At 45.6% G+C, this 22,681-nt stretch overlaps 1 protein-coding gene across 3 annotated transcripts in view; it reads left to right on the forward strand.

Moving 5' to 3' along the window:
• TFDP2 (transcription factor Dp-2) overlaps window positions 1-22,681 on the forward strand; it is a 751,258-nt gene that overhangs the window by 409,457 nt on the left and 319,120 nt on the right. For all 3 annotated transcript variants that reach the window (XM_069618279.1, XM_069618278.1, XM_069618277.1), the window contains one exon: window positions 4,257-4,419. In XM_069618279.1, the coding sequence (XP_069474380.1) occupies window positions 4,257-4,419 (163 nt within the window). The remainder of the gene's footprint in view (window positions 1-4,256; window positions 4,420-22,681) is intronic.

A 22,681-nucleotide genomic window follows, 5' to 3' on the forward strand; every position in this document is an offset into this window, starting at 1 on the left:
CCTGCAAGGTGTATCAAACCAGGTTTGCAAATTTGGGGAACTTTTCTAGCTGCACTCTTAAACCTCCGCGACTTAATACAAAAGTAATAACTCAATCGTGTCGCAATGATGTGTGTAGAGAGCGAAGACACAGAGTTCCCCCACTTCGCTTGTCAAAAATGAAACTATAAAGTTCTACACGCATCCATTACTGCGCCACCAAAAAAATATTGTTCAAAAGCAGTTATGTTTGTTCATTTTCAGCCTTGTTCTATTACTATCCAAACGATCTAGGCCTAGTAAATACACGACGCTTGATGCCAGAATTGTGACTTTTCAGGACGTACCTCGTCCACGAGTCTGACGGGACTCTCTCCATTTGTATCACCCACGTCATTTAGAGAAACCATGAACAACAAAAGATCGTTTGGATAGTAATTTGTATAAGAATAATTGCCCAGATTTGAGAAAGGCAAAGTTAGAGTGCCGAAACATGTGTCATCAATATGGGCTGCAACTAAAAATAAACAAGGCTGAAAATGAACAAACATAACTGCTTTTGAACAATATTTTTTTGGTGGCGCAGTAATGGATGCGTGTAGAACTTTATAGTGTATCAAACCAGCCCCTAGCCTGTTGACATAAAGTGCCAGGTAGGACCTTGGCACGCTGCTTAGCATTAGCCATAATATTCTCGTTGGCCATCCGTTTTGAGTCTGCAGAAATGTTTAAACTAAACGTTTTTTGATTTCCTTAAGTGAAGAAGAAATGACAAAAAATGCCTTCCTGAGCTTCGTAGTGCCCCGATTTCTTGTGATCTTGTGGAATGGGATTTCCTTGAGGGGGTCCTCGTTAAGATCGTTAAGATAGGGCTGGGCAAAATATTTCTCTCGGGCATTATAGAGAATTCATCGAGCCGGGCACTACTCTGAGGGAGGGTGAGCATTTAAAGTTCATGATCTCTTTCCTTTCTGGTGTCTACATAAAATTCCCCAATAAGATACTGATTACTTGGGTGCCTCAGAAAGTAATTAAATAATAAAGTAAAAGTATTGGTCTGAAGCGGTGGGTGTACTGGAGGATACTCTCGGAAACTCCTGTTTAAGATGCTCTTTATGTGGGCCAAGCATTCATACATCACTTTAAATAAGCTTATTTTCAGAGCATAAAGCTGGTCGGGGGACATGGGAATAATTATGAAAATTTATTTTAAAAGCTGGGAATCCATTCAGAGGTAGAACAACCAACTGTTAATGAGGTATCCATAGACACGGGCTCATTGGAGACCTTTGAAGAGGGAGACCTAAATGTGGCCCTTGTTGTGCCTATCCCACTCGCATCTCGACGGCAAAGAAACGAAAGGTGTACATTGTTCCTGTGCCTCTCCTCCCCATCTTTGATGTGTCGCAGGTGTGAAAGATGCTACTCACTCAGACTGCCATTCAGACCCTGTCCTGTTGACGCTGCTGAAGATCTACAGCTGCAATGAATGGAACAGGTTGACTGACTATAACATCAAATAAGCTGATGATGTCACAGCTGACACTCTGACATAGATGCGTTAGACATGAAGTACATAGGCATCCCTGCATGATGCTACGCAGACACTGTAGATCTATTGCTGATAGACAGAAAGAACATGCTTATGACTCAGATAGATGACGCACACGCACTTTCGCTGAGCAGAAACCGATAGAAGTCACATACACATAAACATGAATTGCTTGCTGAAGCTTAAACACAACTAACATGGGCTGCCATGTAAATCAAAATGGAAGCTACAAGTATTTTGGAATGAATGGAAGGAACAGAGTGGACTCAAGAATGCAGAGATGAACTGATAAGCTGATCTCACCGAGACGCGCAGACCTGGCTTCTAGTGAAGCGCTGTGCACATCCTTGCCAAGAACACTGAGAGAGGGGGGAGTTACAAGTCAGGAGAAAGGGTAAGACACCTGCACAGAATACAAGCTGAAAATCCTCATAATTGCATGCAGGATAAATCAATTCTGTGGTCTCAACACACGTTATCTGAACCTGCGAGACAGAGCCTATTCATTTAAGGCAGGTGGTCGCAGGAGGAGCTGATGGATATGTTTTTCCCAATTGCCACTTTAACCCTTTGTAGATTGTGTATATAGTTTACCCTACTAACAATCCCAAGTCCTGTTAGGTTTTCTAGGATGTAACTTCATTTTGTCACATCGTATGTTAACAAAACTGGATGGCAGGCTCAAGACTAATGAGCGGGTGTGGAGAATGCTGAATTGTTCATGTTTAAATCCCTGTCATTGAATTTTTAATAAAGACAAGTAAAAGGTTGTCCTGTGTCTGGATCTTCTGTTTTTTGGTGCAGGGGATTTCCTCAGCCCATTCCCTCTTGCATGTAGTTGGGGAGATTGATAACGATCCCCCTCCCCCCGTGCCAGTTATTCACCTTCGACTTCAGCTGTATAGAAATATAAGCAGCATGGGCAACAGTGCATCTGCCCATTTGGTTCCCATTGGCACTCGCAGAGAAACCTTTGAAATGCTTACTAGGCAAAGAGGAACTCGACTCTGTCACTTGGAAATTAAGATATCAAACTAAGTTATATAAGAAACCAAGTTTGGCATGTGATGTCCCGATCTGCAATACTGCAAAATATAGTCTTCTAAGTTGAGCGCCCCAGAAGCAGGATTAGAGAATGGATGGGCCCTGCACTGCGCCTTCTGTGCACATTGTAGTTTTTCAGTTGAGTTAAACGAAAATACTTAAGTTTGGAACATTTTAAGACAAGGCGGCACCATAATTGTGTTTTGATCTCCATTTGAATGATCCACTGCCAAGCACTGTGAGTTTAGAAATTGCTAATCCTCTTAATTGTTGTCTGTGTGATGCTATGTTTTATTTGCATCATGTATGCTAAACTGAATGATGTACCATTGCATAGCATCATCATTGGTGTATGTGCTCTGCCCACGGTTGGACTGTTAAAGGTTCAGCACCACCTGTGACTCTGAGCATCCAGGGCCCAGGATACAGTGTACACAGAGCATCGCCAATATTTGGGGGCTCTGTCACTACTGACAGTTGGGTTAGCAGTCGCAGAGTCACATCTCGGGGGCCATCACACAACCATGTTGCCACTAATTCCAGTACTTCCTCCCAACGTACTATACACTGCCCTCATGTGAAAATGCTTACCACAAGTTTCTTAAGTGCCCTCTTTCATGATCAGCTTTCTATGTCATCCCGTCTACCATTACAAACGTACTCCTATGTATGCAACCACGTTACCTTAACTCCATCTCATCTTCCCAATTTGCATTAACTTTGTGCATTGCTAACCAATTCCTGCTTCTCCCTGCCCCTATCATTTGCCCTTTTCCCACGCTTCTAACTCCATGATGTTACTACTGACTTCTGCAATTGTATTTGCTCTCCCTTTTTGCTTCTCCACTCTTTTTGACCGCTTGTTCTCTGTTTTCCCCTGCTCTCTGTTCTCCCCTCCTCTCCCTTCTCCTATCTCCTCACCTCCTCCCTTCTATGCACTTACTCTATCAGAACTGTCCCTGGACCTAGTATGATAGCAACCTCGTCTGTCTCCTCCTTCTCCCCTTACTTGCTTCCCCCCTCCCCCCGCAGTCCCCTCCAGCACTATCTGAAATGTTGTCAGGCATAATACGATAGTCGCTTGTTTTGTTCCTCCCCTCCCGTTCTGCACCCCTCTCCCTAACCATTTGTTTTCTCCGGCTCTACCAGAAATGTCGTTAGGCCTAGTACGGTAGTCGCCTGTCTTTCCACTCTCGCCCTCCCTTCCTTATCTATGTCTTAGCTCTTGCACTATCTGAAATGTCGTCGGGCCGAGTACGATAGTTAATTTCACATCCTTACTGTTCATGGCCTGTAAGAATGTCATTGTACTTTCCCTGGTTCCCTTGCCTTGAAGCGCTTTAAAACACATTGTGTATAGGCGTTATCTAAATAAACTATCATATCATAGACTATGGCCTGCTTATCCTGGGCGGGGGCACACTATGCTAATTTCTCAGACCAAGTTGCTGGCGCCGTAAGACCACCAAGTTGTGATTGGCCCAGTATAAAAGCTGTATAGCATAGCATGACTTCAATTACATTCTTGCTTCTGTGCCAGAAATGACTGCAGGTACCATCTTGTAAACAGGGACGTGTGTTTCACATGATGCAGCAGTGTCCTAGGAAAATGTGTAAAAAGTTAAACATTTGACAATTTTGTACACAAACATATTGTAACAGTTTTTCTTTTTCACTGCAGCAAAAGAAGCAAAAAAGGAGATAAAAATGGAAAAGGTCTCAGGCATTTTTCAATGAAAGTGTGTGAAAAAGTTCAGCGGAAAGGAACAACTTCGTATAATGAAGTAGCCGATGAACTTGTGTCAGAGTTCACCAGCGCTGACAACCAAATCGCCTCGGATTCTGTAAGTGAGCGCTTGTGGTCACTATTGAACCTGTGTCTGCATGTGCATGCCTGCCCTTTTAACTAGAAGGGATGCTGTGTAAGATTTGTTGATGTGTTTGCTGAAGTTAAATTAAATCTGTGGAAAGTGTATTCCTATTAGCTTACTGCGAACGCTGTAGGTTTGTTTCCCAAATGTTTCCCAAATGTAAGAAAATGGTACAAAGCATGGAATCGTCCGAGTAGAATTCAGAACCTTGTGCATCACCGAAGTACCCGGCATCTTCATGACATAGCAGCACCCTTCACTTTGGACGAGCCGTAACTGCACACCAGAAGGGGAGGCACAGCAAACGTAGGTTTGTTTCCCAAATGTAAGAAAATGGTACAAAGCATGGAATCGTCCGAGTAGAATTCAGAACCTTGTGCATCACCGAAGTACCCGGCATCTTCATGACATAGCAGCACCCTTCACTTTGGACGAGCCGTAACTGCACACCAGAAGGGGAGGCACAGCAAACAAAGTGCACACATATGGCTTCAAGAGGCCTGGGTCCCGTTCCAGGGTCAAAGCTCAAATAATAGTCTTATGTGGAGGAGTATCTGTAAAGTGCTACATTCACAATGTCCAGGGCTTGTTGACATTGGCTACACTCATCGAGGTGAGCAGTTGTTTGGCCCTGGGTGGGTTGCAATACAGATAGATTTCCCCAAGTCTTGAGAGAACTGTTGCAGATGCCCAGCGCCCTAATTTATGTGATATGCCATTGGCTCGAGGGTGGTCAGGCATTTAGGCATTTAGGCCTGTTTGCAGAATTAAGAAGAGAACTAATTGTTTTGAATAAGACTTTGTTACAAGGGATCATGAGTCCCCTTATGTGGAGGAAAGCATGGGACTTGGATTTTGAAATGTAGTAATAGGCCCCAGCATTAAGCTCCAACAAGAAACCCAGAGACATTTGGTCTTTACGAGCAGGCGGAGACCTGAGAGAGAGACACTTGGGAGGTGTCAAGCACCAACCAATAAATCCAAAATGGTGGTAATCCACAGATGCAGGAAACTGAAAACATTACATCGTGCCTTCGGAAACGAAGTGATAGAAATTGTCCAGTCTTTGAACTAGGTTTTATTTTCTGCAGTGGTACATCCATTATAAAGCTTTAGAAAAGACTCGGGAATAAAACAAATTATTTTATTTCCCAACTGAAGACAATATTTTTTTAATTCTCTAAGTTCTCAATTGTTTCTACGTTAGACTACTGTAATATGAAATATGTTCGTAACATTGAAAAACGTATTGGACACTTCCAAATTATCACTCAGATTAAATTAGCTTGTGATTGATTATTTTGTAGAAGCAAATGACACCATCGTAAATGTATTGGATCTTGACGGGAGACTGTTTAATGGTATGGTAAGTGTTAAGTAATGTGTAAGAGTTTAAAAGAAATGATTTCACTGGAACTTGAGTAACACCAAAGAAAAGATGAAAACATCTTCTCTGCATGGTGAATATGCAAAATATACAAGACAAAGGAATACTTTTCCTGGTTATCTTCTTAATTCCTGTTGCCTAGGAAGGTTTATATGAGATTTAGGAGGCATTTGGTTCCATCCAGAGAAGTATTAGGTCTGAGAATGTACATAGATAGGCCATAGAAATTGCAGACTGTGTAATTCAATCTCAGAAAGAGAAACAATGAGACTGATCTTGACTAATTGTAAATATACTTGGAACTCCAGAAAAGTGTCCTAGAATATAATGATTTTACAGCCATATTATTATGGCATCGTTTTATGGAAGGACAGCAAGTATCTTTGACTATAACATTGACAAAATATGTAGTGCAATTGTATGACATTTTAGAAAGAATTTACGAAATAACTTTTATGAATTTCTTTAATGTTTTGTATACATTTAGAAAAATGTAATTATTGTGAAAGGTTTATTATTAATGACAGTAACACAATTTAAAAAAAACCAAACTGACAGTATGTCCAAAAGCCAGGGGTTCCGGGGGGAGAACAATAAGGAGCAAAATTTGACTTTAAACAGAAAAATAAAATATATAGTTACAAATTCATATTTGGGAATGGAAAACAATGAAAATCCGAGGTACTTAAAAATGTTAGGTACATATGAGGAGAGGGAGAACATGGAAGTCCAACAGTGGGTATGGAAAAAAGAGAGGGAAATCCATTCAAAAACAGGCAAAGTGTGCCCGTTTTTTATATAGAGAAAAGGATATGTTAGAAATACCTCCTGCCAAGCGGGTGAGATGGCAGTGGACTGTGGCTATGGAGATCCGAGTACCCGCTATTCGTTGGAGCAGTGGGGCTTGTAAGCGTGTGTAAAGTCAGGGAGGAACTGTCAGATAGTTCGGATTCCTGGATGCAGCATGGGCATGCATGGTGCTGTCATTTCTCTGGTGCCATCTCCGAAGCTCCCAGGCGTGCTCTTTAGCTGGGCCTAGCACTGGCTAATGGACACATTCCTAATGATGTATATGGATCCAAAGTTTGAGACAAATGTCATGTGGCGGTGCTAGCACTCTTGGTGCCCTGATGAGTGATTGGCGATAGGCTGAGCATTTATACTTTCATAAGCCCTATCCATCCCCTCAAAGGATGTAATCTTTCCAATACAGGCGGCTGTTAAAGTTCTTCATGCTCCTTATGTCATCGGCCTGGGGAACTATTTTAATACTTTGGCTCCAGTAAAACGAAATCTCACTGTTGAAACAAAGTAGACCAATATTTATTATGCAAGAATAGAACATTTTATATTCTGCTCTTATCCAAGGAGCTCTACATTACACGCATTGGTACACATTTACTATTTTCTATAGGATCTAGGATGTAAAAGTGTGTGTCCCTTCAGTTTAAGGCCATGATAAAGTGCCAGCTACCAGACAGGTTTTGAGCAGAAAGGATTTGGTGTATCTGGTCCTTCCTGCTTGTATGCTTTGTGTAGGAACACTGCGTGAGTGACAGCCGTGGGGAGTCCTTTGGTCTATTTATTTGTGAAGGTTCTGTATCCTACGGTTGGGGACAGTTGCTGCCGTCTAGGATGGGTGTATGATATGATGGCCAGTTGCTTTGCTCTGATCCGACTTACTCCCTGGTGTTCTTAATTGCCTTACAATAAAGGCACTCGCCTGCTGAAGACACTTACTGTCATTCCTTCACATAATACACTTCATTATAGTTCAGAATTATTGACACAATAAATCAATTTCAGAAAATAAAACACTTTTTTCATTCTTATGTTCATTCTTATGTAAATGTGCAGTCACCTTCCTGTGACCTCAGTGCGACACATAAATGAGTATTGCAGGGCAGTGAGGTACCTGTTAGATTTTTGGACCAAGTCGCCAGCTAAATATTCTTTCATGGCTTTTTTCTTCCTACAGAAAGCGGGGCATACTGCATGAGGAAGCCTCGTTTGCATTGCATTGTCTTCGGCGACAACAGTTAGAGGTGCAACGATCTACCAAAGCGTGAGCAGCCTGCTGTTGGCATTGCATGTCACAGTGTGCCTTTTCTCTTACGCTGATAACGTATAAGTATACCTTATGCCATCTTTAGCAGCAAAATATGCACTTTGCTGCTAAGACCTCCGAAGGCAGATCTACGACATGCAGTTGTCTGTAGTGGACAATGTGCCACATTCTCTTCTGTGTGGTAGCAGGTTTACAGTTTATCTGCCTCTGCTGATGAATGATGTAGAGCTTGCTCCGGTTTTTTGTTAAAGATGAGCTGGTTTCTTTTCCTCCAATTGCACATGCCTTGTATTATGACGGATGTAGTGCTTGCTTTGCCTCTGGTGTCAGAGGCGTGCTTTGCCCAGCCTCAGTTCGTCACTGGTCATGGTGGCAGATGTGTAGTTGGCAGGGCCACTGGTGTTATGTGCAGCTCGCTCTCACTTTGCCCTCAAGTGTGCAGCTACCACTTCTTCTAATCGCAGATTTGCTGCTTGCTTGGACAGGGCTCCAAAATATAGAGCTTTCTCTGGCTCTGATGGCAGATTAGAAGTATGTCCTTCCTCTTGCGGTGCATCCATGTGTTCCTTAGCTTCGGTGGGCAGATGTGTGCATTGATCAACCTTTAATGCCAGATGTGCAGCTTGCTCGGCCTATAGTGGGTAATACACAGCTTGCTCTCGCTATAGTGCAGATATTCTGCTTGTTCGCCCTCTAGTCGCAGATGTGGAGCCTGTCCTTGTTGCAGATGCATGTTCCACTGGACCTTCTATAGCAGATGTGCTGCTTGATCTGTCTCTGTTGGGGTCAGCCTTACAGATTTTTACTCTCTAAAAATAGGCAAATGCTCTGCAAAAATAAAAATAGGGAGTAGAAATACTCCCAACTAAAAATAGGAAAGGACACGCAAGATCGCGTAAGATCATGTGCTCCTGCTTTCACCCACAAACCTATATGGATATGTTTGGACCAGTAGTGTACATAGTGCCACAGAAAGAAACTACTATTATTACTGCATGTTTGGAAGACGTAAACCTGTATCTTTTAATGTGTATAATTAGGGGCAAAGGATTAATTATTAAAAAACCATTTACGTTTTTCAGTTAAAACATTTTTATCGTTTATAAAATACTCCCATTGGGAATTTGACTCAATAAAACATAATTTTACTGCCAACTTTAAAAAATAGGGAGTAAAAACTTCAAAATCTTATCTGGAGCACTGGTTGAGGTAGCTACAATTCAGAGCTGTAAAAAGACACCAGACTATTTCTTAGCCATAGACCTTGCCTGGGTGTAATCACATATGTTGTCAATACCTTTTTTTCATGTAATGCGCCAGTATGTCCTGCATCATTAAGTCGTACCTTATCATCCACCCTATTACCTGCATTTTACTACCCAAATATTCTCAGATTCTTTTAGTCTCATTTTTAGTTCCGACTTTAGGTGGCAGCACAACCTGTAATCCTACACTATTGGATTAGAATACAGATGGAGAGAAACGGCATATGAGGAGGGACACAAAGCTTGAAGGTGTTGTTTGGTTATTTGCCCACCCATTAACTACCCATAGCCATTCCCACCCATTTCCTGACCCTCCCTGCCCGAAACACCTCCTCCGGGGAGTTCTTTGAGCTTGCTTTAATCAACCCTTGCCATCCTACTTTGCACTCAGTGTGCCTGCCCGTGTTTTTTCAAAGCAGACTTATGAGGGTTAATAGGTGTAATAAGCATGTCTTAGCCAGGTCGGCCTTAAGTCACTTGATTTATAAGCACTATCTGCGTCCTTCACCGAAGTTCTGTTAAAACTAGCATTGGCAAAGCCAACTGTTTTGGCTTGTATGTAAGTATTATGTTTTTACCAGGCACTGCTTTTCCATGCCCATGTACTTGCACCTGCTACCCTCAATGGGCAGTTAAGACCACTACACCAGTGCCTGGCATGTGCCTTTCCCATGCCTACACAAAGCACAAACTGTTGGCATTGCTAATGCTTGTTTTACTTCCCGTGGTCCCATTTTACTTTCTTAAGACGTTTAAAAAAAGAACATTGAAACAACACAATACTCCTACATCGCGTCCCCTTCCCCCATCCTTATTGGCGCCCCCCAATATGGAGACGGTACCGGAACCTTTGGCAATGAAAAATGGAGCTTCCCCTTTAAGTTTAGTATAGCGTACAGGGCTGCGGCCTCAGGCTTGGGAACGCCCTGCCGAGGCCCCACCCTCCGGTGTCCCGCCTCAGTCTCTTTTTCCGCACAGACGTTGTTGGATCGGCGACCAGCGCAGATATTTTTTTAGCTTTCCTCTTGCTCCCCGTTTTGTTTTTTGCAATCTTATTCAACTTCCCTTGGGTGCCTTGCCTCCCCCGGCGCATGTCGGCTACAGGAGGATTCACGAGTTTGGCATGATGCGACCGCTTGTTCCCGGCATCGGACCACCATGCACTCTTGAGTGTTTGGGGCCCAACCACCGCTGAGACGCAGGTTCAGCTTGCAGTCCTCTCAATCACAGGGCATCATAGACTCCATCACCCCGGTGCCCTGGTCAGACCATCATTGCATAAACTTCACTATCCTGTGCAAAAAAACAGACTTACCGAAAACGGTTGTTGAAGAATCCTATGTAACAAGGAACATCAACCCCCTATTAGCCAATGCCCTCAATAACAATATCATTACTGCCAAAGAACCTTGTGCCCTGGCAGACCATTACCATAACTGTCTTACCAGTACAATTGACGCCCTAGCACCCTGCGTTAACAAAACCAAACGTAAAGACAAAAAGTCCTCCTTTTGGTTCAACGAGGAATTAGTCTCTCTTAGACGGATCAAAAGATCGCTTGAACACCGCCTAAAGAAAAACCACACCCCAGAAGCTCTGGAAGAATTCAACTCTGCAAACAAAACCTATAAATCGGCCATCATCGCCCATAAAGCAGATGCCTTCAATACTAGATTTATTAATGCGGCCTCCGATAGCAAAGAGCTATTTACCATACTCAAGGAGCTTGAGAATCCGATCCCCATAATTAACCCATTCAAACCAAGTAAAGAATGGTACACCACCATCCAAGATGCCTTGGCCACTAAAATTAAACTATTACAAAACAAAATTATCTCCAAAAGAAACCTCTTGGCCGACAAACACTCCACGGCCAACCAGATCTCCACGATTATAGAAAATACCGTCCCCCTCTTCAACTTCACACCAGTCTCTCATGATACAGTACTTAATACTATAGCCAAACTTAAAGCGTCCAACTGCAAATGAGATAACTTTCCAGCACACCTAATTAAACTGTGCCCCCACTCTCACGCCTATAATCACTAACTTTGTAAACACCTCCTTCTCCACAAATCAGGTCCCAGTCAGCATTAAAGCGGCCTGGGTCACCCCTCTACTAAAAAAGCCCACACTAGACCCAATAGTGCCCACAAACTACCGGCCCATAACGACTGTCCCATTCTTACTTAAAACCATTGATAAAATAGCCTACAACCAACTTCAAACTCACCTAGAACGAAATAACCTGCTAGGAGCCAGACAATCAGGCTTTAGGCCTAATCACAGCACTGAGACAGCTCTCCTGGATCTTAAAATCCAAATAGACTCTATTAGAGATTCAGGCAAACTAGCCACACTACTGCTACTGGACCTATCAGCAGCATTTGACTTGGTAGATCATGACGAACTATGCAACACTCTAAAAAAGATTTTAATCTTTACAACAACGCCACACACTGGATCAAATCCTTTCTCACTGACCGTACATCCAGAGTTGCCATTGGAAACTTTGCAGCGGACCCCATAATAGTACCCATTGGAGTCCCCCAGGGATCCTGCCTCTCCCCCACCCTTTATAATGCATATACTAAACTTTTATTCTCAGCCTTAGACGATATGGGTGTCATTTACACTAATTTCGCAGATGACACACAGATCCTCATCCCTATTACAGGCGACTACACCCAAGACACCTTCACCATTAATAAAGTTTACTCCATAATCCAAAACTGGATGGCCCTGAACAGTCTGCCTAAATGATGAGAAAACGGAGGTCCTCATGGTGGGCTCCCAAAAAAGAATAAGCACCCTCCATCCAGACTACTCTCACATTAATATCGACGGTACCCGGATCCCAGTACTTAAACAAGTCAAAACGTTAGGTGTCTACATTGACGAAAACCTGTCCATGCATCAACAAATAGCAGCCCTTTCCTCGTCCACAGCCTACACAGCAAAACTTATTGCACTCAGTCGCCAATTTCTCACCCCTGTAAATTGCATCACCCTGGCTATAGCCCTAATCCTAACAAAACTAGATTACTGCAACGTCCTCTTCCTAGGAACTTCCAAAACCAATTTAAACAAAATCCAATTACTACAGAATAAAGCCCTCAGAGCGGCTTAAGGGGTAAAGAAATCTGAACATATATCCGGCACTAGAAGAGAAAACCACTGGCTGCCAATTGAAGCAAGGATCATATTCAAAACCCTTAGTATCGTCTACAAATGTACCACCAACAAAGTGCCCAGCTACCTCAACAACTCCATTAAAAAGAAAATGTCATGTAGGTTGCTGAGATCTAATAATCTGGCCCTCTTAGAAGTTCCTCAATACAAATACAGCAGAGCAGGAGGAAGTAGTTTCAAAGTTCTAGCCCCTTCGCACTGGAAGGCACTACCTCTGAGTATCAAAAACGAGGATTCCTTACGAAAATTCAAAAAAGCATTGAAAACCTGGTTATTCAATAAATATTAACCGCTCAAGCCCTACCCTCCCATGACCAACTACACTGCTTAGGGCAGCCGCTGTACTGCAAATAAGGCTGAAACAAAATGCGAAGGGCTAACTGACCAATTGGAATCTGGTATATGACTACATGATATCTTGTAACCTATGTATAAAGAAAAATGTATTATTTCGAGGGGATTGGGTCCTCCGACGTATTCCATATCTATGACATGTAATCACCACAGCTGTGCTGCAGTGATTACATGTCATAGATATGGAATACTTCGTCGGACCATCCCATCGAAAGAACGTTACCAGGTAAGAAAGTAACTTGTTCTTCTAATGTAACTGCAACATTGTAATAATGAGTTTAACTCTCCTGTATCTTTCGCCGTGATACCCTACGGTCTGGGCGAGTAACAAATGTAATAAATAAATAAATAAAAATAAATAAATAAATAAATTGAAGAATCTTTTGTAACAGTGGAGGGAAATCTTCCACACTTCTCCTCTGCCCCGCCTTAAGAACTTTGCCTCCAGGACCTCTCGTCAAGCAGAGGTAGGCCCTCTGTTCAGCACGACTCTGCAGCGAACCAACTCCTTCCCCGGGGTTACCGCGGATAGGGTGTCCTCGGATTCAGGTTCTGGCAGAGCTGAGGCCTCTAAGGCTGTCATGATGCCTACCTCCAAGGAGCCAGGTCCGACCCAGCAACCCCAGAGGCAGGCATCATTTCCCCCAGGGGAGTGCCAGCGGGCCCAAGCTGGGGCCCTTTGGACGCAGTCCTGGCGCCTTAGGCGCCAGGCTCATGTTGGACCTCTGTCCTGGCGCCTTAGGCGCCAGGCTCATAAAGCTAGACATGTGTTCAAGTGTTTTAATGTGCACTTACCTGATGCAGACCATGCTGCCACATCCAGGCCCTCTTGAGGCCTGAATAGGCACTACTTTACCTGTGGGACTACTTTCCACCCGGGTGTGGTCGGGGAAGGATACATACCTGATCAGAGGAAGGATACACACTTGGAACTTCTTCCAAAGCTATTTAAACCACACCCGATCAGCAACTCACGCTTCGCGTTGTTCTGCTCCTCGCAGCTGGACGCTCAGCGTGTCAGCTCCTGCATCTGGACTTCAGCCACGCCTGTCAGCATCTTGGGTCACCTGCAAAGGGAGACAAGAGACCTACCAGCTAATCTGCACCACGGAGACATCACCGACGATCCTGAAAGGGAAGACATCATTTTTAAAAGCATTTCGTTACGATCGCTGCAGCGCTGCATTTCACTCACCTTTCCTGGGTTCCTCCATCTTCAGCTGCGATCATCCGGATACACAGCCACTTCCCAGAGCCTAGAGAAAAAGACAAGAATAAGAGGTGAGAGAAGGAAGGGAATAGGAAAAGCTCAGTTTCCTTCTAAGACTTACCTGTTGGGTCATTCCCATTTCATTTCGGGTTTTGCTGCTTCCAAGCAGGAACCCGGCCCCTATGGGGAAAAAAGACAAAGACATTAGATGAGCGAATGCAAAAACATTACCTGAGCGCTCATCTAGGACTTACCAGATCTTTATTGGAACTGCACGTTTCACTTCGGGTCGGCGCCATATCTCCGGCATTCCGAAACCCGGCCCCTATGGGGAAAAGACATCAACATCAGCGCTTTGTTGCAAGAAGTCTCCAAAGGAATCTTCATTCATCACCTGAAAAAAGACAATGAACATTATTATTTAAAGCTTGAATTTTTGAACTCGCAACAGAACTTTTACAGCGCCTTACCAGTATAATCAAACTTACCTGAACTCCCATCCATCCTCAATCCAGTGAAGTAACTGGGCTCAACGCGCCCCTGCGTCAGAAGCAGGATGGAGAGCTCGTCCTTTCAGACCCTAAGGTGAGACTTCACAGGGAATCGTGGAAGGGTATCGTGGAGGGTTGGAAGAGAGTGGGAGGCTTGAGCATAACTCAGTCAGTAGGTAATACTCCCTTTTCACGCACAGGGGGAATATTCCTGCGAGCCGGAGAAGCCAGAGTAGAGGGCCCTTCCTGTCCATCTTCAGAGTCCTGCGCTTCACCATTGAAGAAGCATCAGCACTCGAAGCCAGACCTGCGCCTCCGTGGGAATCAGGTGAGCGTTACAGAACGCGAAGCCTACCCACAATTTCCCACCCCGGCGCTATGGAGTCTTCCGAGACTGACCAGCTGGCCCAGCTTTTGGGGGAGTTAAGGGCAGAGGTGCACTCAGCCCGCCAGGACACTAAGGCTCTCAAAAGAGAACTGATCTTATGTAAGGAAAGAACTGATGACCTAGCCAAAAGGTTATTACAGGCCCAGGCAGGGCACACTCCTTTACCTAATTCCGGAGACATTTCCACATCAATGGGTTTGAGTAACCCGGTACAAATTAATCTACCTGGACACATGCCTTTGGCCCCGCCTGAACGTTTTGCGGGGGATTCCAAGAAATATGCCGTCTTTATGAACCAATGTCGTTTACACTTTCTATGCAGACCCGGAGCCTTCCCTAACGACCAGACCAAGGTAGCCTTTATACTATTTTACCTCAGTGGCAGTGCTGCCGATTGGTCTATTCCATTGGTAAATCAGGATGATCCCATTCTCCAGAATTTTCAGGGTTTCCAGGCCAGCATGGAAAGATTGTTCGCTCGACACTCTCAAGGACAGGCCCTTGATAACGAACTGCTATCCTTACGACAAGGTAATCAGGATCTTCTGTCCTACATAGCTAACTTTAACAGACTGGTTGTGGAAACTGGATGGCCAGAAAGCAAAAGGATCACATTGTTTCATCGAGGCCTGCGCGGAGAGCTTAAGGATGTTCTAGCTCAGATAGTAAACCCACCCCAGGTCTGCGCAGACTACATTGACTTGGTGGTTCAACTTGATCACATACTTCAAAATAGAAAAGCAGATCGGTTCAAGTATGAAAACCGAGCACCGATCAAAACCCACGCTACCTCCAAGAGTACCGACGTATCTGAACCTGTGCAAATCGGTGGTGTTAAAGGACCATTAACGCAGAAAGAACGAGAGAGAAGGCGGCAAATGCAACTTTGTCTGTATTGCAGGACTTCCGGTCACTTTCTTCGAAATTGTCCAGTTAAACCACTTAAGAAGGTGGTTGGAGCTACTGATAACGAATTAGTGACACCTGATTCGGGAAACGACCTAGCCCGGCAAGCGTAGGGGTCCGCTTGCCGAGCTTGAAAACTAACTCTTTGACCTCGCATTTCGTCATGCCAATGGTGCTCGTGGACCCAAAACAGCCTCAGCAGTTGCATGCTATAAAAGCATACATCGACAGTGAAGCTATTGGAAATTACATAGACCGTGAATTGGCTTCCAGGATTTAGCTTCCTCTCCGCCCGAAAGTAACCCAAGATGTCATTACTACAGTAGATGGAACCGAAATAGCCTCAGGGCCTGTAACGCATTCCACTGTTGAAGTGACACTGGTGGGTCAGGATGGACATCGGGAAGCAATCGTGTTTGATGTGATCAAGGCCCCACAATTTCAAGTAATTCTTGGAATTCCTTGGTTAGAAACACATAATCCCAGAATTGACTGGCGAGCAAAGAAGATAAGTTTTCCTGATTGTGAACCAACTTGTTATCCAAGAAATCCAGCTATGGGTCTAGCCACAGCAACTTCCCCCCCTGTACAGCTACCGTCAGAATACCAAGAATTCCAAGACGTTTTCCAGAAAGAACAGGCTAACACGTTACCTCCCCATCGGTCTTATGATTGCCAGATCGATCTGGTACCCAATGCTCAACTACCTTGTAGTAGGATTTATGCTCTTACGGAACCTGAGAACCTGCATTTGGTCAGTATTTTGATCAGTACCTAGCCAATGGTTTTATTCGCCCGTCCAAGTCCTCCTGTTTCTTCAGCTCTGTTCTTCGTGCCAAAAAAAGAAGGCGACCTTAGAACGTGTATAGACTATCGCGCCCTAAATCAAATCACGATTAAGAATCGTTATCCTCTGCCCTTGATCCCTGAGCTTATCGACCAGGTGAAAGACGCTTGTGTGTACACCAAGTTAGATCTCCGAGGAGCTTATCACCTGGTGCGCATAAAAGAAGGCGACGAATGGAAGACTGCATTCCGCACCAAATTTGGGCTCTTCGAATATCAGGTGATGCCCTTCGGTTTGTGCAATGCACCTGCCGCCTTTCAGTACTTTATGAATGATGTTCTTCGGGAACTTATCGATGTCTGCATCATTGTTTACATTGACGACATCCTGGTGTACTCTTCTTCAGAATCTGATCACAGAAAACATGTTAGGGCAGTTCTTGAGAAACTGCGCCAGCACAGACTATTTGCAAAACTCGAAAAATGCATTTTTCATACCACAGAAGTTGAGTTTCTCGGATTCATCCTGACACCTCAAGGAGTCGGAATGGACTCGCGAAAGGTGGACGCCATCCTCAAATGGCCATCTCCAAGCTCGGTGAAGGGAGTTCAGAGCATGCTCGGCTTTGCCAATTTCTATCAAAGATTCATCCCGGAATTTTCCCGAACAGTCCAACCCATCACCGCTCTCCTAAAGAAAAACAAACGCTTCAAATGGACTCTTGAGGCTGAACAAGCCTTCCAGGACCTGAAAACCAAATTCACCTCTGCACCTGTATTGAAGCACCCGCATCCAGATCTCCCGTACATAGTGGAAACCGATGCTTCCAGTTCGGCCATGGGAGCTGTCCTGTCGCAAAGAGACCCAAAAACTAACCAACTACACCCAGTGGCCTTTTGGTCCAGAAAATTTTCTCCTCCTGAAATCAACTACGCAATTAACGATAAAGAGTTACTGGCCATCAAATCTGCTTTCAAGGCTTGGCGTCACTACCTTCTCGGGGCAAGACACACCATCACCGTAATTACGGACCACAGAAACTTACAGTATTTAAAGACGGCCAAAGCTCAATCTTCACGACAACTCCGATGGGCTCTATTCTTTGCGGAATTTGATTTTGTAATTACCTATCGCCCTGACTGCAAGAATGGAAAAGCAGACGCCTTATCCCGGATTGGCATGGAAGAACCTAATTCGAGCTTAGAACCTGTGCCCATCATACCTGAGCAAAGAATCTTAGGCTTAACTTCATTGCAATCTATTGAGGATATCCAAACGCAAGTAAAACAACTTCTAGACTCTTCAACCTTACTGGAATGGAGTCAAAAGGGTCCTCATTACACCGTTAAGGATGACTTACCCTACTTCCAGGAGCGGTTGTTTCTGCCAAGTAAAGAATTGCAAGAACTTGTTATTGCCCATCATCATGAATCTTTAATGGAAGGACACCCTGGTATCGCTAAAACGGAGGAAAAAATCAAACGCCACTTCTGGTGGCCTTCTTGGAGAAAAGACATAAAGTCTTTTGTACTGTCTTGTGGAATTTGCGCCCAAAACAAGGCTCAAAAGAAAAGGCCAGCCGGCCTACTTCAACCCTTGGATATTCCACCGGCACCATGGCACACCCTGTCAATGGACTTTATAACAGATCTGCCTCCTTGTGCTGGTTACAACACAATCCTTGTAATTGTGGACCTATTCTCCAAAATGGCCCACTTTATCCCTTTAAAGGGTTTGCCTTCAGCTTCCACCTTGGCCAAGGAATTCCTGGAGAATATAGTTCGCATACATGGTTTCCCTTTCGTATTAGTCTCGGATCGTGGAAGTCAATTTATCTCCCATTTTTGGAAGAAGTGTTGCCGATTAGCACAAATAGATGTGCGGTTATCCACCAGCCACCACCCCCAGACCGACGGACAAACCGAGAGAACCAATCAGACTCTCGAGCAATATCTTCGGTGCATGTTACACCAATCCGAGTTAAATTGGAAAGACATCCTTTGGATCGCAGAATATACATACAACAATTCAGTGCATTCTGGAACCGGACAAACCCCCTTTTATACTTTGTATGGTCACCATCCTCGGACCTCTGATCTAGATCCACCTCTGACCCTGGAAATGCCCGCAGTAAATCATCTGCATTCCACATTAACCCGAGCCTTCAAGGAAGCTGCAACTCATTTACAGCAAGCCAAGAAAAAGTATAAAGAAAACGCTGATTTGCACCAAAGTAAAACTCCTCCTTACCAAGTAGGAGACCAGGTATGGCTAGCAACTAAACATTTACCGCTCAAGGGCCCGCGAACCTTCAATCCCAGATTCATAGGACCTTATCCCATCAAAGCTATAATCAACCCAGTGGCCTTTAAACTGGATCTACCGTCCAACATGCGTATCCATCCAGTTTTTCATGCATCACTTTTGAAGCCAGTACAACCAGGAACCCGATTGTCCAAGCCTCCAGATCCAGTTCAAATTGAAGGGGAATTAGAATTCGAAGTTAAAGACATTTTAGACTCCAAGGTGGTAAAGTCGAAACTCTTCTATCTTGTTGACTGGAAGAGATATGGACCTCAGGAGAGATTGTGGGAGCCTAGTAACCATGTCCACGCACCTCGATTAGTACAAAGGTTTCACCAGAGATTTCCGAACAAGCCCAAACCCCCGGAGGGAAGAACCTTGGGAGGGGCCTTGAGGGGGGGTACTGTCATGATGCCTACCTCCAAGGAGCCAGGTCCGACCTAGCAACCCCAGAGGCAGGCATCATTTCATGTTGGACCTCTGTCCTGGTGCCTTAGGCGCCAGGCTCATAAAGCTAGACATGTGTTCATGTGTTTTAATGTGCACTTACCTGATGCAGACCATGCTGCCACATCCAGGCCCTCTTGAGGCCTGAATAGGAACTACTTTACCTGTGGGACTACTTTCCACCCGGGTGTGGTCGGGGAAGGATACATACCTGATCGGAGGAAGGATACACACTTGGAACTTCTTCCAAAGCTATTTAAACCACACCCGAGCAGCAACTCACGCTTTGCGTTGTTCTGCTCCTCGCAGCTGGACGCTCACTGTGTCAGCTCCTGCATCTGGACTTCAGCCACGCCTGTCAGCATCTTGGGTCACCTGCAAAGGGAGACAAGAGACCTACCAGCTAATCTGCACCACGAAGACATCACCGACGATCCTGAAAGGGAAGACATCATTTTTAAAAGCTTTTCGTTACGATCGCTGCAGCGCTGCATTTCACTCACCTTTCCTGGGTTCCTCCATCTTCAGCAGCGATCATCCGGATACACAGCCACTTCCCAGAGCCTAGAGAAAAAGACAAGAATAAGAGGTGAGAGAAGGAAGGGAATAGGAAAAGCTCAGTTTCCTTCTAAGACTTACCTGTTGGGTCGTTCCCATTTCATTTCGGGTCTTGCTGCTTCCAAGCAGGACCCCGGCCCCTATGGGGGAAAAAAGACAAAGACATTAGATGAGCGAATGCAAAAACATTACCTGAGCGCTCATCTAGGACTTACCAGATCTTTACTGGAACTGCACGTTTCACTTCGGGTCGGCGCCATATCTCCGGCATTCCGAAACCCGGCCCCTATGGGGAAAAGACATCAACATCAGCGCTTTGTTGCAAGAAGTCTCCAAAGGAATCTTCATTCATCACCTGAAAAAAGACAATGAACATTATTATTTAAAGCTTGAACTTTTGAACTTGCAACAGAACTTTTACAGCGCCTTACCAGTATAATCAAGCTTACCTGAACTCCCATCCAACCTCAATCCAGTGAAGTAACTGGGTTCAACGCGCCCCTGCGTCAGAAGCAGGATGGAGAGCTCGTCCTTTCAGACCCTAAGGTGAGATTTCACAGGGAATCGTGGAAGGGTATCGTGGAGGGTTGGAAGAGAGTGGGAGGCTTGAGCATAACTCAGTCAGTAGGTAATACTCCCTTTTCACGCACAGGGGAATATTCCTGCGAGCCGGAGAAGCCAGAGTAGAGGGCCCTTCCTGTCCATCTTCAGAGTCCTGCGCTTCACCATTGAAGAAGCATCAGCACTCGAAGCCAGACCTGCGCCTCCGTGGGAATCAGGTGAGCGTTACAAAGGCAACCGGCTCCCAAGCCGAAGGGCCCAGCGGTGCCTTACGGGGGGCAGACCTGAGCCCTACCAGGCTACGGGCTCACAAGCAGAAGGGCTGAGGGGCCCTACCGGCTGTCCTTGGAAGGGTGATAAAGTTCATCCTCTTCTTCAACCCAAAGGGGTAAGGGATCGTCGAGTGCCACATCCAAGCATATGTCCTCGGCACAATCCAGTACGGCTACGGGCGTGGGTGCCGAGGGCGCCCAGCCTACCAGAGCTCGCTCCGAGGTCGGGAGTCGGGGCATTAAGATTACTGGCCAGCTGGCTGGGGAATCAGCACCTACCAGAGTGATCCCTGAGGTCGACGCTTCCGCTTTGGGTGCAAGACCCAAGCTGTATCCTCCAGTGTCTGATGTCTCTCGTGGCTTCGGTCCTTTGCGTCCTCCCACCCATGGAGTGGCGCAAGGCTTCAAAATGGCAGAGAGGCATGTTTGGAGCATGCCAGGACAGTGCCATCTTGGATCCAACTCAGGGCCGCCTGTTTTTTTTCGCCCATTGAATGTGCTTTGCAGGATTATCCCGGTCCCCTTACCTCTAGAAGCGGCAGCGGGTTGTACGGTACAGGAATCTGGTCTCCTCAGGGATACATCTACCCATTGCAGCCTTACAGCTACATGCCCGAGGCGCCTCAGCGCTTTGACCAGGCGCAGAGGCCCAGTGCCCCGGATTACTGGGCCCCTAGTTACCCGCAAGCTTGCGATGGCCACTGTTTCGAGCGCTTTCTCTTCCTCATGCGTTCCCCTCAGATGAAGGGGCTCCTGAAGGATATAGTGAAGGTCATCCCGCAATTGGTGCCTGCCCGGCCCCCTCCTCTGGGTACCCAGCCCCCCAATCTCCCCCCAGCCCCCTGTTCTGCCAGTGCTGCTGGTTCCAGTGCTGGTCTCTCCCTCAGTCCAGGCCCTACCGGTTGTTCAGACCCCTCCACCTCCTCCTGTTCCACCAACACCTTTTCAACGCTGGACCTGACTTCGGCACCAGGCTCGGGTGGGAGGGGGTGCGCCGCCAGCATCTGTGTCCCAGTGTCCAGACAACGATTGGTCTATTAAAAGGGGGGCACCAGATGGACCCAGCCCATGTCACACATCAGGCGTGGGCCAGGATGGTTGGTCACCGTGGCAAGAACACAGTGTACAATTCGGACATGCCGATCTGCGGTGCACCGTACCTGCCCCCAACGCTAGACCAGGACTTAGCCACACACTGGAGGGAGCGGTGCATAAGATACTTTAAAGACTTGTTCTGGAACGGCCATTTCGTTGCCTGGGATATTAACAAGATAACTATTGGGGATACTACACTAAAGAAATTGCAGTACCTCAGGTTGCGTTCGACACTAGCGTCCACCTGGATTGGGTTCCCCACTGAGCCGCCCTCTCACCCTGGCTTGCGGTATGTGCTATCCCCCAGCACAGTGAAGAAGACTGCCTCGGAGCTGTGGAGGATAACTTTGTCAACTAGGGAATTACCGACACCAGATGCTAAAAGAGAGTAGGAAAGTGATCTGGGAGCTATAATTACCGATATACAATGGGCACAAATCTGCAGACTAACAAAACACATCATGTAATTCCAGGTACTGTTTAATCCTTTTTAAGATAGTCAACGGACTGCATTTTACTCCAGCCCGCCTCAGGAGAACGTACCCTGCAACAGATGGGAAGTGCCCTAGATGTGAGAATGAGGACGCAGAGATACTACATATGTTGTGGTCATGTGGGGCACTCGCAGAGTACTGGTCAGATGTCTGTAAGGCACTGGAAGCAATGATAGGCCCTCCCCCCTCGTGGAGTGGGAAGCTGGTCAATGCATGCTGGGATATGTAGGCAAAATGAACACCATTCCCCGTAGACTCCTGAACCTAGGACTGCTCTTGCCAAACGGGCTATACTAATGTGATGGAAAAGTAAGCGCCACCCAGTGGATGAGCGATATGGCTTGGGCAAATGACAATGAGGAAGTGTATGCTAATTTGCTCCCTATGTTGAATCGTCTGAAAGATATATGGGGGGGATTTAAACAATATTTGAGTGATAGAAGTGAAAATGCGGAC

Source organism: Ambystoma mexicanum, chromosome 10, assembly GCF_040938575.1.
Source record: "Ambystoma mexicanum isolate Mex_15411 chromosome 10, UKY_AmexF1_1, whole genome shotgun sequence".
NCBI classification, from domain to species: domain Eukaryota; kingdom Metazoa; phylum Chordata; class Amphibia; order Caudata; family Ambystomatidae; genus Ambystoma; species Ambystoma mexicanum.